The sequence below is a fragment of the Perca fluviatilis genome, chromosome 4 (genome assembly GCF_010015445.1).
Source record: "Perca fluviatilis chromosome 4, GENO_Pfluv_1.0, whole genome shotgun sequence".
In the NCBI taxonomy this organism is placed as follows: Eukaryota; Metazoa; Chordata; class Actinopteri; order Perciformes; family Percidae; genus Perca; species Perca fluviatilis.
Window position 1 is genome coordinate 27,532,332 of NC_053115.1, and position 15,153 is coordinate 27,547,484.

Consider the following 15,153-nt stretch of genomic DNA (forward strand, 5'->3'; position numbering starts at 1 on the left):
CTAGGGAGCAACCGGAGGATTTCACATGATTAAAGCTGGGGTCTTCAATGCTTTTTAAGCCAAGGACCCCTTAACTGAAAGAGAGATTCATCAAGGACCCCCTACTACCGTACATATATTGTATAGAATTAAGTTGCATATTAAACTGGACCTACAATAATTTGTAGGGCAGCCTAAAACCTTTATACATATGTTTTGCATAGAATACTAAGCTACTCAAATAGCCTAATAATTGTTGGCATGATTTTATAAATTATGTTTTAATATTAAACATAAATGTGGCACACATCTGTGGATGGCCTTAGTGACTACCTTGACTATAGGCCAGTAAGCAGTGGGGATTTTTGGAAGACTTTTTAAAAACTGTCAAAAATTAACAATTTGGAGGCCCCCATGCGTTGACTCTGAGGACCCTGTTGTGTATAATAAGGACAATTTCAGACCAAAAACAACGAGGCGTTACCAAACTAACACAGGTTAAGAAACGAACACAGATTAATTGACAGAAACACTGCTGGGAATACATCTAGGTCTAAACATGTTCTTTAATCAAAAAATGACTCAGCCCTAATTCAGACATGTGAGTGTGTTTTGTTTGTTTGTTTGTTTGTTTGATTGTTTGTTTGTTTGTTTTCACTGCAGGCAAGTCAGTGGGAATAGTGACAACGACCCGAGTCAACCATGCCACTCCCAGTGCTGCTTACGCCCACAGCGTGGACAGAGACTGGTACTCTGACAATGAGATGCCAGCTGAAGCTCTGAAGGACGGCTGCAAGGATATCGCCAGACAACTCTTTGAAAACATCCCCAACATTGATGTGAGTCAAAAGCATACATTCTAATACACACCTTATTATAAAGTGATATATCACTAGAAAACTCTCAGAGTTTCAGGTGATCATTTTAAGGGTTTAATGCAGGGATCTTCAACAGGGGGTCCGGGACCCTAAGGGGGTCCTCAGAGTCAATGCAGGTGGGCCTCCAAATTATTGTTAAATTGTTTAAAAAAAGTCTTAACATGAATCCAACATATTATTAGCAAATATAAATCCCCACTGCTTACTGGCCTATAGTCAAGGTAGTTACTAAGGCCATCCACAGATGTGTGCCACATGTATGTTTAACATTAAAAAATGAATTATAAAACCATGAGAACAATTATTATTTGAATAGCTTAGTATTCTATGCAAAAAACATATGTATAAAGGCTTTAGGCCCCCCTACAAGTTATTAAAGGCCCAGTTAATATGCAACTTAATTCTATACAATATATGTAGTAGGGGGTCCCTGCTCCATCTCTCTTTCAGTTAAGGGGTCCTTGGCTTAAAAAACATTGAAGACCCCTGGTTTAGTGTATTTAAAACTGGGCAACAGACACTTCTCCACATCTACTTTTTGTCACCTGAAAGACTGGACTCATCAAATAGTGTAACCAGTTTTTGGATTTAGTAAACGTACATAAAAAAGCCTATATTCGAGACATCTTTAAAAGGTTATTTTTTTTAAACGAATCAGCTTGAAACATATTTTTTTTGTTTTGGGCTTTTCCGCCTTTAATTTGACAGGACAGCTAAGTGAGAAAGGGGAGAGAGAGGGGGAAGACATGCAGGAAATCGTCACAGGTCGGATTCGAACCCTGGACCTCTGCGTTGTGGCATAAACTTCTCAGTATATGTGCGCCTGCTCTACCCACTTATCCAACCCGGCCACGAAAACATTTAACTTTTAGCTGGAGACCCTATATACAACATGGCCTAATTAATTGGCTTAATTCACTGGCTAACTACAGCTAATAAAATCTGCTAATGACGGTTGTCATTTCAGCAGTAACAGTAAAACAGCTATGACTAAGATTGTAATTTCTTTTATTCTGTTCTTGTGGCTTTCCAGGTGATTTTGGGCGGAGGCAGGAAGTACATGTTCCCAAAGAACATCTCGGATGTAGAGTACCCCGACATCCCGAAGCACAGCGGCACACGAAAAGACGGCAGAAACCTGGTGCAGGAGTGGACTGACAGAGTGAAAGATAAAGTACATTTCTCAATTTGTTCCTCTCGTTTCTCTGCTCCCCATATTATCTTCCCAATTCCATTTTCCAAATTTCAAAGCAAGTGCAGTGCCACCACTCACACTAGCGCGGTACATTTGTGTCTTTGTACAGAAAGGCCATTATGTATGGAACAAGAAGCAGCTCTTATCACTGAACCCTAACAGCGTGGATTACTTATTGGGTGAGTTTCCAGTCTCAGCGTAATTATGGAACTCTCATTGAAGTGTAAATGAAGAGCAATATGTGTATGCATTTGCTGTTGGTTTATGTTTTGCATGTAATACGCTATTTTTTTCTTGAACCCTGCCTTGTCCAAGGAAAACTTAATTGTGGTTGTAGTTGAATGCTGTGTTAATGGGAAGTGGGAATGCTCTCCGAGGCGACTTGATCGCTCAAAGCAAAGACTTTGAAGTGCTCCTTAGACGTGTTTTTCCACTCTGCTTATTCCATTTTTCAGCTGTTCATCCTTTGAACTAAAGTTATCATTTTGTAAAGACTTTTGTTTTAACGTATTCTCATTAAAACGACAAGAAATTCAAAAATTCTTTCAAAAATTGTCGTCTGGCCAACTTTGCTATGAAGTTTTGTCAGTTTTTTTTTATTTTCAATTTCTACAAACCCTGCTGTGTCTGCATCCTTGATTCAGATTTCAAGTCAAGGACTGAAAGATGACCACCTTTGCGACGTGTCCCAATAAACATTAGACTTTTACCCTTCGAGGATACATAACAGTGTTTATTATTGTTATATAACACAACCCAATACAAAACGCACCACAAAGAAGGAAAGGGTTGTGTACTATGGATTTTCAGAAGGCGGTGGTGGGGATAAGTTAGGAGTGGGTCAGGGTGTGTGTGTGGGTTCAGGGGTCGCAGGTAATAAGAAAACCAATCATTCCACAGGGAACACGGCAGGCAGCGGCTGACCTCCTGCACAGAGCAAATAGAAATGTGAGAAGTGATTTTTATCAGGTTGTTTTACATGACTGTCCTTTGCTGTTTTTTTTGCCTTTAACGTTTTATATCTTTAATATTTATGTCCGTTACATTGTAGTCATTGCCATATGAGTTGCTACAAAGCTAATTAAGCCTTTCAGCTCCACACAACTCTCTCTGTATTTCTCAGTATGGCTATATTTACAAAATGATGATGTCTGGCAACTGTCGCCCGCAGAAAATCGAGTGAAGGCAAGGCACTTTTATTTGTATAGCACATTTGAGCAGCGGTGCAATTCAATGTGCTTTACATAAAACATTAAAACAATGAATACAAGTAAATAAAAAAATAGTTAATACAAAATTAAAAGCAATGAAGTGAAGATAATTACCTCTTCTGAAGGTAGAAGGGTCCTTTGCACCATGACCTCGAGCCAAACACCCCCCCAGAAGCTTTTTTCACCTGGGTCGAACATTGGGGGAGTTAGCTAGAGTAGCGTTATCAGCTGAATAGCTTAGCGCAGGGGCTAATGGACCCACGTTTGTATCTTTTAAGTTACCCCACTAATAATGCCCGAAATGATACCAAACGTCTACAAGTAGTACAAATAGGTTATGCACTCATAAAACGATGGATTGGAAAGTTTGTAAGTACACCAGAAGTTTATGAACACTTGCCTGCTCTCTTCAGCTCTCTGTTGCTGCTGCTGCTACCTGCAGTTAGACGAGTGCTTAGGGCCGTCTACAAATTACTACACCGAAAAGAGTTACAACAAAAATATTTATTAATTCAATGATTAAATAAGGTAATGTCTCCAAACTTACCTCAATTATTACTTGTCTCCTGCTAGTTATACTACAGCACTTACTTAAAAAAAAAAGTGCATCTCTTTTCGGTGTTGTAATTTGTAGACGTCCCTAAGCACTCGTCTTACAGCAGCAGCAACAACAGCAGAGAGCAGAAGCCAGCAGGCAAGTGTTATTTACATAAACTTCTGGTGTACTTACAAACTTTCCAATCCATCGTTTTATGAGAGCATAACCTATTTGTACTACTTGTAGACGTTTGGTATCATTTCGGGCATTATTAGTGGGGTAATTTACGAGATACATGCGGGTCCGCGCGTCCCGCGCTTAAGCTATTCAGCTGATAACGCTACTCTAGCTAACTCTCCCAATGTTAGACCCAGGTGAAAAAAGCTTCTGGGGGGGTGTTTGGCTCGAGGTCATGGTGCAAAGGACCCTAGGGGGAATTACTCCGAACCATCACTTTAAGTTAACTCCCACTGAAGTGTAAATGAAGAGGCACATATGTATGCATTTGCTGTAGGCTTATTTTCTGTAATATCCTGTCTCTATTTGAAGCGTGCCTTCTGTTATTCCAGGTCTCTTTGAACCTATGGATCTGCCATACGACTTGGAGAGGAACCGTAACACGGATCCCTCGCTGACAGAGATGGTGGACGTGGCCATCAAGATCCTAAACAAGAACCCCAGTGGGTTTTACCTGCTTGTTGAAGGTGAGTTTGCGGCGTCCTCGACTTTTTGATTTGGGACCGGTTTCACAATGATCTGTCAGGCTGGTCTTCTGAGTTAATTAAGTCCTCGTTTCTGTTGGAGAAATTGCATATTTCATTAGTGAATGTCTCTTGAGGCGAGGAGGCCTTCTAATACCTTTAGTGTTACAGCCCCATCCCTCTGGAACACCCTCCCTGCAGATATCCGAAATGCCGTTAGTCCGATGGATTTCAAACTTGACAGGTGTCTTGCTACGGGCACGAGTAAGTGCAGTGCCAATTTTGACATTGTATGGATTAGAAATGCAAAAGATATCGTTAAATATATAGGTAAAAGAAGCACACATTGGCTTTTGCCGCTCTAGCCGCTGGCCACTCCCTCTCTCACACTGAGGAACAGAGACAGAGAGCAGTGGAGCTTTGGCAGCTAAAATGTGGCATACACCTCAGACCCACAAAAATGTGCAAAGTAGCACTGCTTTGGACTGTCTTTGATTTTCAATAAACAAATGACAATTCCCGAATTTAAGGACGTATCAGAATCCCACACATGCAAAGCACAACCAGCTACAACAAGTGCAGACAGAGCGTGATGTCACTTATAGGCACGCTATCTATTTTATAAAAGGAGACGTATCTGTATGTGTGTCCATGTTTGGGGGGAAGGTAACCTGCACATCAGCACACACCACATGCAGAACGCTTTAGAACAGCGGGGGGACTCTTTTCCTGCTATTGTATTAAATTGCTGTGAGCTGGCAGAACATACGTTAATCTCGGAGATTATTCCTTCAGAGCGCTGTGCAATGCGAGAAAATCTCAGAGTTGAACCGGGCAGACACATCAGTTTTCATCAGACTCACCCTGGGTCGGGTTAATTAAGTCTCCAAAATAACCCAGCGAATCAAATCCATAATTCACCATTAACCGTCAAACCACTAACCCTGTATGGAAATGAACACATCTGCTGAAATGTAAAATTTGTTAACGATCCGACACGAGACCTCTCTCTCTCTCTCTCTCTCTCTCTCTCTGCGTGCGCATACACACGCACACAGTCCGGTTCTGGTGGTTGATGAACGCAGATATGTGCTCATTAGTTCTCAGTTCGGGCCGGATGGGTTGTGCACTGCCATGAGTCCATGAGGCTAATGTCTGATTACTCCACATTTTTATATAAAATAATATATATTTTGTGATTACATTCTGAATCTGCAGCGTTCTCTGTCAGGTAAATACAGTAGTAGGCTACAATAGTCTCTGATGTAGAAGTAGCCTACACTGTAAGTCAGTAGTAGGCTATACAGTGGAGTTGCATATTAAGTGGTTTGGGGTCCTTCTGTAAGTCATTTTGGGGTACAATTTGGTTTTGATGAATTCTACAAGCAGCAATACCACAGGCCAAGTAATCGCTTGTTCCAAACAGGCACGTTTTCAACGGGCACTGCACTAGTTGTATAAATTACACATTTGTAATTTGTATATAGATCTAGTCATGTATGTAAGTTTGAAAAAACAATTGTCCAATTTCCAAGATCCAAGATCCAAAATCAAAGCGTTCTTTGTGAAAACAAAATCTTTCCTGGTGTTGAGTCTGTTTTCGTCTGGTCTTATCACATTTATTGACATTGGAACAAGACTAAAAAATCTGTGAACGGCCAATGTCAGCACAACATTTGATATAGAAGGCACAGGAAGGTTGTGCGTCCTTGGCCAAATCTGTTGAAAGAAGCATGGTTACAGTAAAACACCAGCAAGTATGACAGTGATTGTTCGACCAGACTGAGCGGGAACAAAGTGGTCAGTATGTTTCAAACAGAGTGCCTGCTGGATTGTTAAACACCATCTGAAAAGAAGGCGAAAGAACCTTCTGAGATTCTCCTGGCTGTTCCTAAAAATCACAAACAAACAAAATATGACATCGACATTAGCACCTGGATTCACTGTCTCTGAAATACAGTGAGCGAGTCAGAAACCTTGGCATTATTTTTGATACATGATCTCAATTTTGAAAATCACAAATATCACCAAAACAGCATTTTGTCACTTAGAAATATAGATCAAAACTTAGAGCATTCATTTCTCAAACTGACTCTGAGAAACTGGTGCATGCATTCATCTCTACTGAGACTACTATAACACTTTATTTGCAGGATTATCCAAACAAGCAGTTGGCCGTGTGTGTGTGTGTGTGTGTGTGTGTGTGTGTGTGTGTGTGTGTGTGTGTGTGTGTGTGTGCACTTGTATGTCTTGTTGATTGTCTTGTGTATTCCTATTTCTATTCATGCTTTGTTTTAATGCGTATGCTGTTTTTAATGTGAAGCACTTTGGGTTTACGTGTAATGAAAGGTGCTATACAAATAAAATTGACATTTTTACGGCGGAATTATGGAGCCGTTCCAAAACCGACAAGCATATCCTGTTCAAGCAGCGATCGGTCATGTTTATGGAGAGGAGACAGATGGCAGGGTTTAAACTTCTCTTCTCTCAAGCTGTCTTTTTTTTTCATTCTTTACGCAAATGCTTTAGGGCTTCTCGTGTGTACAAATGAGTGCAACGCCACGAATGCCTTTGGGGAAAGACTTTCTGAGTGTGGTCGTGTTTGAACGACAAGTCATACAAACTTTGTTTGTTTACCCTGGCATTGAAGTCACAGTGAAACAAGAGTTAGAGCATCTTTAACTGCTGTAATGTGACGTTTTTACTCGTGAACAGAATATGTGGCCAGGGGTATTGTCACAAGAAAAAAAAAAACGAATCCTTAAAATTATGCACGACTTAAATGTTAACATGATGGAACTGTAGGACTGTTCACCTCCACCCACACCTCCCTCACTTGTGTTGGTAAAGGAGAGTAAAGTTTAAATCATAAATTAGATTTCAGCCCCATTCTTTGGAGAAAAAGAATTGCCCGCTGATATCCAAACACACACCACTTACTATGATTGCTCTGCTAGCTACCCACCAGTTAACAGTCAAGTGCAGTTCTATATGATGGGAAGGGTTAGCTAGTTGCCTAAAATCATATTTGACTGAATTTTAACAGAGAGAGAAAAGAGAATTTGTATGCATATTCAGCATGGAACAAGATATTTAAGAGTCTAACAGGAAATATCTGCCCCTCTGTCAGGAGGACGTATTGATCACGGACACCATGAAGGCAAAGCCAAGCAGGCTCTGCATGAAGCTGTGGAAATGGACCGAGCCATCGGCCGGGCAGATCTCATGACCAGCATCCACGATACACTCACTATAGTCACTGCTGATCATTCTCATGTGTTCAACTTCGGGGGCTACACAGTCAGAGGAAACACAATATTTGGTACTGTATATAGCTTTGTTGTACCACGTGTTTGGTAGTGCAGTGAGTTCCATTTTCAGTTTGGTTCCGTTGTGATGATGGGGTTTAATGCATCCACAGGTCTGGCCCCAATGTTGAGCGACATTGACCAGAAGCCCTTTACCTCCATCATATATGGGAACGGACCAGGTTACAAACTTGTTAACGGTGGGAGGGAGAATGTCTCCACTATTGACTACCGTAAGTAAAATCAAAAAGGAAAGATTGCAGAAACTAAACTTCCTTGACTTTCTTAAATTGATATACTATATCTGCATTCATTTCACTGTAAATGGTATATTTTTATTATTTCCCAAAATAACCTTACAAAGGTAGATATTGTGATATTACAAGCTGTTTTAGTCATATAAGAATAAATCTACTGCAGAAGAGTAGACATTTCTCCACCTGAGGTACCTGCATTAGAAAAGAATACAGTTTTAGTAAAGATGATGACTTAGTAAGGGGATTGCACTGCTTTTACACAAAACGACTTGCTACATGAGTTATTCAGTAATCTCAGATTAATGCTGCATAACTAAGATTGACCGATGCCCTGTGGAGTTTTCTTGCCAATAAACAAGTTATTACGCATTTCCTTCCTCATAAAACATTTGCAAAGCCAATTTGTACTTTTGTTATTAATCCAGAATTGTTTACATCCACATTTGCAATCAGTATCCGACTTCCCTGCTTTTATTTTCACATAGCTGCATATCTCGGTTTATTACCGCCACGTCAGGATCATTAAAATAGTGTGAAACCATTGGCAGGACTTGTTCATGAGTGTTCTTGTGTGTGAGATAAACAAAACAGTTCCATAGTGCTACCAGAGGGCAAAACAGCTCCACAGGGAACCTTTAACGCTGGGTGGACTTTTTCATGCTTTAGGAGTCAAAAACAATCTTTACAACTTTTCTCTGTGTCCCTGCCTTTCAGAGGATAACAACTACCAGGCCCAGGCCGCTGTGCCTCTGAGCATGGAAACTCATGGAGGAGAGGATGTGGCCGTGTTCGCGAAAGGTCCCCTGGCTCACTTGCTACATGGCGTCCATGAGCAGAACTACATTCCCCACGTGATGGCGTATGCAGCCTGTATCGGCCAGAACAGGGAACACTGTATGTCAAGCAACGGGTCTGCCGATTTACGCCCCGTCCTCTCTAGCGTCGCAGCCCTTCTCACATTCACCCGACTTCTGTGCTGACCTTTTCCCCTGATCCTGTTAATACGCCTGTTTTAACCACTCATACATTTTAAGATTTCAATTTGGTTTTTGTTGTATTTTTCTTGTTTTACTCTATACTATTTTGATCATGGGACCACTGTTAGGGCTTGTTTTGTGTTGTAATAATTAATTGACAAAAGCATATACGGATGTCAGTTTTAGGCTGTTCAGGCAAATATGTAAACGCTACAAAAATAATCAGACACCCCTGATGCACTGAAATGAGAAGTGGTGTTACAGAGCTCACCACACAATCAGAGATCTCAGTTGTGATTTGTCTATTGAATAATTAAAGGGTTTTTAGGGCCCATTAAGCCTCGTTGTTAAAAGTAAACCCTTTAGGTTTGAATAGTTAGATTGGATTTACAACTGTTTGAATACGTTTCATATTTTTTAAATGTGTAGTTAACATAATCTACCTCATAAACTTGCAAAAGATCTCTCATGTAATTATTGTGCGTCGAGGAGGTCTCATTTTGATGGACAAATTTTTTGCCAAAACCAGAGGAAACTGAATGTATAATTGACTAAAGAGTAAAAGATATATATTTCTCATCATACATCTTGTGCATACTGGCAGAAAGCACTGGGAAAGCCCACCTACCATTATTGTGTCCAATAACAGAAGTTGTAAAACCTCTTAACCAATAAAAGAAATGTGTTCTGAACATGTTTTGTTAGTTTTGTTGACATTAACGGTTTCCTTAATGTTCTTCACAAATACGTAGCTTCTCCTAATTTTTCATTATTATAAAATAGTACTTTGGGTGTTACACTTTCTATTCAAAACTATTTGCAAATGTGTGTGGTGAGTTGTGCAACTGTATCTCAATGTGTGTGTGTGTGTGTGTGTGTGTGTGTAATCAGAATTGTAAATGTGTAAAACAACCTCTTTATACGTACTGAGATTTGTAAATGTGTACAGGAATCTGCAAATGTATAAACAAATCTGTGTGTGCATAATCAGATTTGTAAATGTGTAAAAGAATCTCCAAATCGGTATTGAGTTTTGTAAATGTGTGGACAAATCTGTAAATGCGTACATAGAGATGCTCGGCTAATAAGTCTAAGCATTTTATGCTCCAAGAGCATCATTTACACCGCAGGCCTCTTTGTCTTTTACACGTGACTTTTGCTAGACTTCTGCTGTGGCAGAGATTTGCAAATGTGTGGAGACTTGTCTGTTCTGCTCTTCTCCCACTGTGCCTCAGTAGCAATACAGCCTACACACCACCAGCTGGTGGTAGCAGTGATTTTAACATTTCTGGGCTGCATAGATATAGGCCCATACGAAGACGCTACGCTGCATTGTAAACCAGCCAGGTTTTTATGTTGTCTGTTATACTGATGTAAGCTACATTGTTTGAAGTAACTTTATGTGGGGAGACTTCTGTTCTGTTACAGCCGGTTGTTACTAGTCGGCTCCCTCCTCTCCTCTTTCAGTCTCCATGGTGGAGTTGTAAAATGATTGACTGTATTTCCAGATCTTAGAGCAAAATACGTGGACTTTTCAGCCAATAGCATCTATGTATGCATTTACAGTTTTGTCTACACATTTACAGATCTATGTACACATTTAAAGATTTGTCCACACATTTACAAATCTCAATGCAACTCTGAATACAGATTATTATTATTTTTTTTTTTTTACACATTTACACTTGGATTACAGTTGCACACTTCTACACACACACGTTTGCAAATAGTTTTACTACAATAATAACCCCATTTTCGAGTTTTTCCTCTTTACGCACCTCACGTTTTTGCAGGAGCCCCCTGAACACCTTAAGTTGAAAAAAAAAGGCTTTGCAAATGTCCAATCAGATGGATTGAGAGGCTGGCCTTCTGTGGCCTTCTACAATAATAATAATAATAATAATAAAAAAAAAGATGCAGCAAAGTTTTTTTTTTATTCTGGGCTTCAACAAAAAACACAGTGCGGGGCACTTAATGTTTTGAAACCTGCAAAAAGCCCTCTCTCTGATTGATGACTCAGGGTGTCACATATGTCGTTTGTGTTGTACTTTTCCATTTGCTCTATTGTGGCTTGTGTGGAATGTGATTGGACTGAAGCCACTGATTCCTTGGCATCATGTGGTCACTACGAAAACAGGGGAGGACTCATGTTGGCTGAAGCATGACAAGCATGGGAGGCTCAGCTTAAAATGGGTATGAAATGAAATCTTCATGCTGTCATTTTTAGTACATTTTCAATTATCAGCTGCTGGGAATCTACTGAGGCCCTCGGGGGCCTCTTCATGCTTTTATGTAGTCTTGCTTTGCTGATTAGGATTTTTCTTCTATTCCTCTGGGCCGCTAAAAATCGTTGTCCTGTAATCCTGTTTTATCTTTTGTATTCTATATTTAGAGATGGATGCAATGGGTATCAGATTGTATGGCATGAATATTCAAGTGGGCTTTCAACCCCCAACTTCCTCTCGCTTTTAGCTATATTTGTACATGACTCTGTGATTTTTATGTTTCCTGAATAATAAAACATTTTATTTTCCAAAAAAGGTTATGAAACCAGGACAAGGCCTTGTACGGTATTTTAAAGTGGTCGCCTTGCCAAAGCTTTGCTATTCAATCCAGCAACGAAAAGTCAAGCAGTTAAGATGAAGAACAACTGCTGAAGTGTTCCTCTTTTACTCACATGTCTCAGCTGGAAGCCAGTCAGGTCTATAGAAACGTTTGAGGTAGCCTCAGACTTACAATTTGCTAAGGCAAGCCGTAGTGTCTGTTGAGTTCATATCACAAAGCCATGTGTAAGGCTGCATACTAAAAACACAGTAATTTTGTATGCTTCAAGCGTCTCCCCATATGGGAGCTTGACTTCAAGCCAGAATACACAATGTCCACAACTAGTAGTAGTTACAGCAATTGCCTTTTACCCTCTTAAAACGGACCACACAAGTGGTTCTGCACATTTTAGCCCATTAATTACAATCCTTGTCTACTTTAATTCACAAGTAAGTTTTTCACAAACCCTGCTGCTGCATTTTTTGTGGACTTTTTCCACCATTCCAGTCATTAGACTGGTTATGTCTGAATCACAAGCCAGTGTTGGGAGTAACCCGCTACAAAGTACTACTTTTAGCGGTAACGAGCATGTAACAAAAACATTTTTTCATCAAGTAATGCAATTACAATTACTGAAATTTAAATGAGTTCGTTACTCGCGTTACTCTCTTTTGTGAAAAATGAACGCTTGCAGACAAGAAGACAGACAGGCCTACTTTAACTGCTTCTGATCTAACAATGATACACCAATCAAACAATGAGCATTAAACCACAGCATGGCTGATAGTGCAGAGTATGGACATTGTAAAATGATAACGAAGGAGACAGTTTATCATTTAGTCTTCTTTACTCTGAACTCCGGATACAAGACAAGTAACAAGTGAGCAGTGACACCCGTTTTGGGTGCTACCCATAGACTGTTACAGTCTATGGTGCTACCGTATATATCACAGTATATGCGCAGGCGCATTCTAACTACTAATACGGTGTCTTGTGTAATCCCGCTGGATTTTATTTTGCATATTTTGCTAGTATAGAGTCTAAGGAACAAGATTTTTTTTGTCTTCAAATTTTCACGATTAATTTTCACAGACTGGGACAAATCACTCAAGTGTCAAATGTGAGAAAATGCTGGTAAAGAGGGTATTTTGCCTAATTTCTGGGTGCTGATTCTGAATATCATATTTACTCATACATGTTTACCTCCTGGTTTTCACAGTCTACACAAGTGCAGGCTGGTGTGCATGGTAGTCTATTTCGAGTACAGGAACACCCTTTTTTTTTCTCCACATTTGCTCCACACTACAAAAGCCAGAAGCTCTTGAGGTGCTGGGTCATTTAAGCAATGAACTGGAACAAACAAATCTCCCTCCAAGGACCACCCATGATCTACAGGAGAAGGCAGCTTGAGCTTTGCTTTAGTGCAGGACTTCCATACATGGGTCAAATAGTTTGAGGAAGAAAGGCAGCTGGTGAAGGTGGAAGCTTTTCCCCTTCTTTTCCTTTTTGAAACAGCTCCCACCGGAGGTCTTTCAAAGAAGCAGCCTTCTTTGCTGATGTTCCATATGCCATGCACACAAACTTATCAGTATTGTCAATAGCAAAGTACACATTCTCTCCTTTACAGGTAAATGGAGGAAGTGCAAACCCATCAGTTTCATCAATTCGTTTGCAAACTGCAGAAGCAACTTGTTTTTCAATCTGGAGAGTTTTGGAGTAATTTCCTCCAATGTTGATATCTTCCACAAACCGCAATAGTTTCTTATTTCTCGTAAGTGAATGTGAAGTCAGTGGCAAAGTGACTGATAATGGGGTTGAGATCTGCATCCGGAAATCAGAGAAAGAGCTCTGTTCCTTGGTGCAGAAGCTAGCAAAACGGTGGTCACCAGCAGTGCTTCTCTTTTTAGCATGGGATAATATATTTCTGACGGTATTCTTGGAGTTTGGACAAGGTGTGAACTTTGAAAATATGTTTATTGCAGATCAACATTGGGTACAGACTGCACTTGCTCATACAAGCAACATTGTTTTTTCTTATTCATATAATAACATCAATAACAATAAGCAGCAACCAAGAACATACAATTGTAATTATTTGGCTTCCTCCCTCAGACCCCTTAAGTGTTTCAAAACCGGTCCCCATGCCCTATCAAACACACTCTTCCTCCCTGCATTCGTGAATCTGAGCTTCTCCAGCTCTCTTAATCACATCTTAAATGAAGGCGCAGCGTTGGACTTCCATAATCGCAATATAGGTTTTTTAGCCAGTACCGTACCCAGATACACTGGCCATTTGTCCCTGCCAGAGTTCAAAGCAGTATCATTTGTAGACCCCAGAATGGCCACTAAGGGTTCAGGTTTCCACTGCTTGTTGAAGGCTTTTGAGTAGAAATCAAATACAGAAGACCAGAATGAGTGAAGGGCACGTCCAATATTGGTGTCTGAGGGTGCCCTCTTGGTTCTTACACTTATTACATAATGCTGATACACTGGGATACATCTAGCTTACTTTTACTTTTGAGTAATGCAACCGGTGTATTACTTTAAATTGTATTAGATTATGTCTCGCATTTACTGAGCACCTTGACCTAGTTCTTGACCTATCTGTGCTGGTTGATTCATGGCTGATCAGAGTCTGGTATAAGATTGCCACTGCTCTTTTGCTGCCTCGCCGAACATTGGTTATGTTTTCGATTGTGTTATGCCGTGGTATGTCTGCGAATGTAGACAAGCAAGACTTTATAAAATGCCGGATTTGCAGATATCGGAAAAGGTGTGAGGCTGGGAGGCTATTTTTGTTTATTAATTGCTCAAAGGACATCGAGTGCCCCCCCGTCATCATTCCACTCCTTTTTCCTTCTAGAGAGCAAACACGGGATCCGTCCCTGAAGGTTTAAAGGCATGGTTGTCGCAGATATGAACATATCTGGGGCTTTCAAGTACAATTTAATCTGCTTCCAGACTTTCAAAGAGCTGTGTACTAGAAAGTTCCCTCCGTATAAAGATTTGTTTGTCTTAACAGGGCTGTTCAGTAGGGCCGGGAGAGAGGTCCCGCAGCAGACTGTTTGTTCTATAGAAAGCCAGGCTGGGGGATCCCCAACAGGCCCATATTAAGACAATGTGGTGCCCCTGGGCACTATATCTCAAAGTTTCAAAAGCATCATGAGAAAGCGAAAACTGCTTTAGTATCACACTAACAATACTAAAATGACAATAAAAGGACCAAAAATGAATAAGATATAGACAAAAGACTATCACTATTAGATCTAAGAATATGGATGTATTGCACATAGTCCTCTGAAAGAAATAAGAGTTCTGACTGTGAACCGGTCTTTTACACTTCTCTGCATGCTGAACAAACTCACGAAGCGCACTTGCTGTGCTGTGTGTTTGGAAAACACTAGAAGGGTTGGGCGCAACCAAGTCTCACCCAGAGATGGGGGGGGTTTGTGTGAAAACAATTTTTATTTGCTTGTCAATTACATTGAATCAAGAAAGCCAACCACTTATCATTTTTTATAACAGTTAATATTTTACATTCATCATTATGATAACATTGTTGGGG

The 15,153-nt window shown here is 40.3% G+C and overlaps 1 protein-coding gene across 4 annotated transcripts in view; it reads left to right on the forward strand.

The window, feature by feature from the left end:
* Positions 1-9,736, forward strand: part of alpl (alkaline phosphatase, biomineralization associated) — a 20,213-nt gene extending 10,477 nt beyond the window's left edge. For all 4 annotated transcript variants that reach the window (XM_039797116.1, XM_039797119.1, XM_039797118.1 and 1 more), the window contains 7 exons: positions 643-818; positions 1,891-2,031; positions 2,162-2,231; positions 4,371-4,505; positions 7,633-7,824; positions 7,924-8,043; positions 8,782-9,736. In XM_039797116.1, the coding sequence (XP_039653050.1) occupies positions 643-818; positions 1,891-2,031; positions 2,162-2,231; positions 4,371-4,505; positions 7,633-7,824; positions 7,924-8,043; positions 8,782-9,047 (1,100 nt within the window). In that variant the 3' untranslated portion in view covers positions 9,048-9,736. The remainder of the gene's footprint in view (positions 1-642; positions 819-1,890; positions 2,032-2,161; positions 2,232-4,370; positions 4,506-7,632; positions 7,825-7,923; positions 8,044-8,781) is intronic.
* Positions 9,737-15,153: the final 5,417 nt, after the last annotated feature.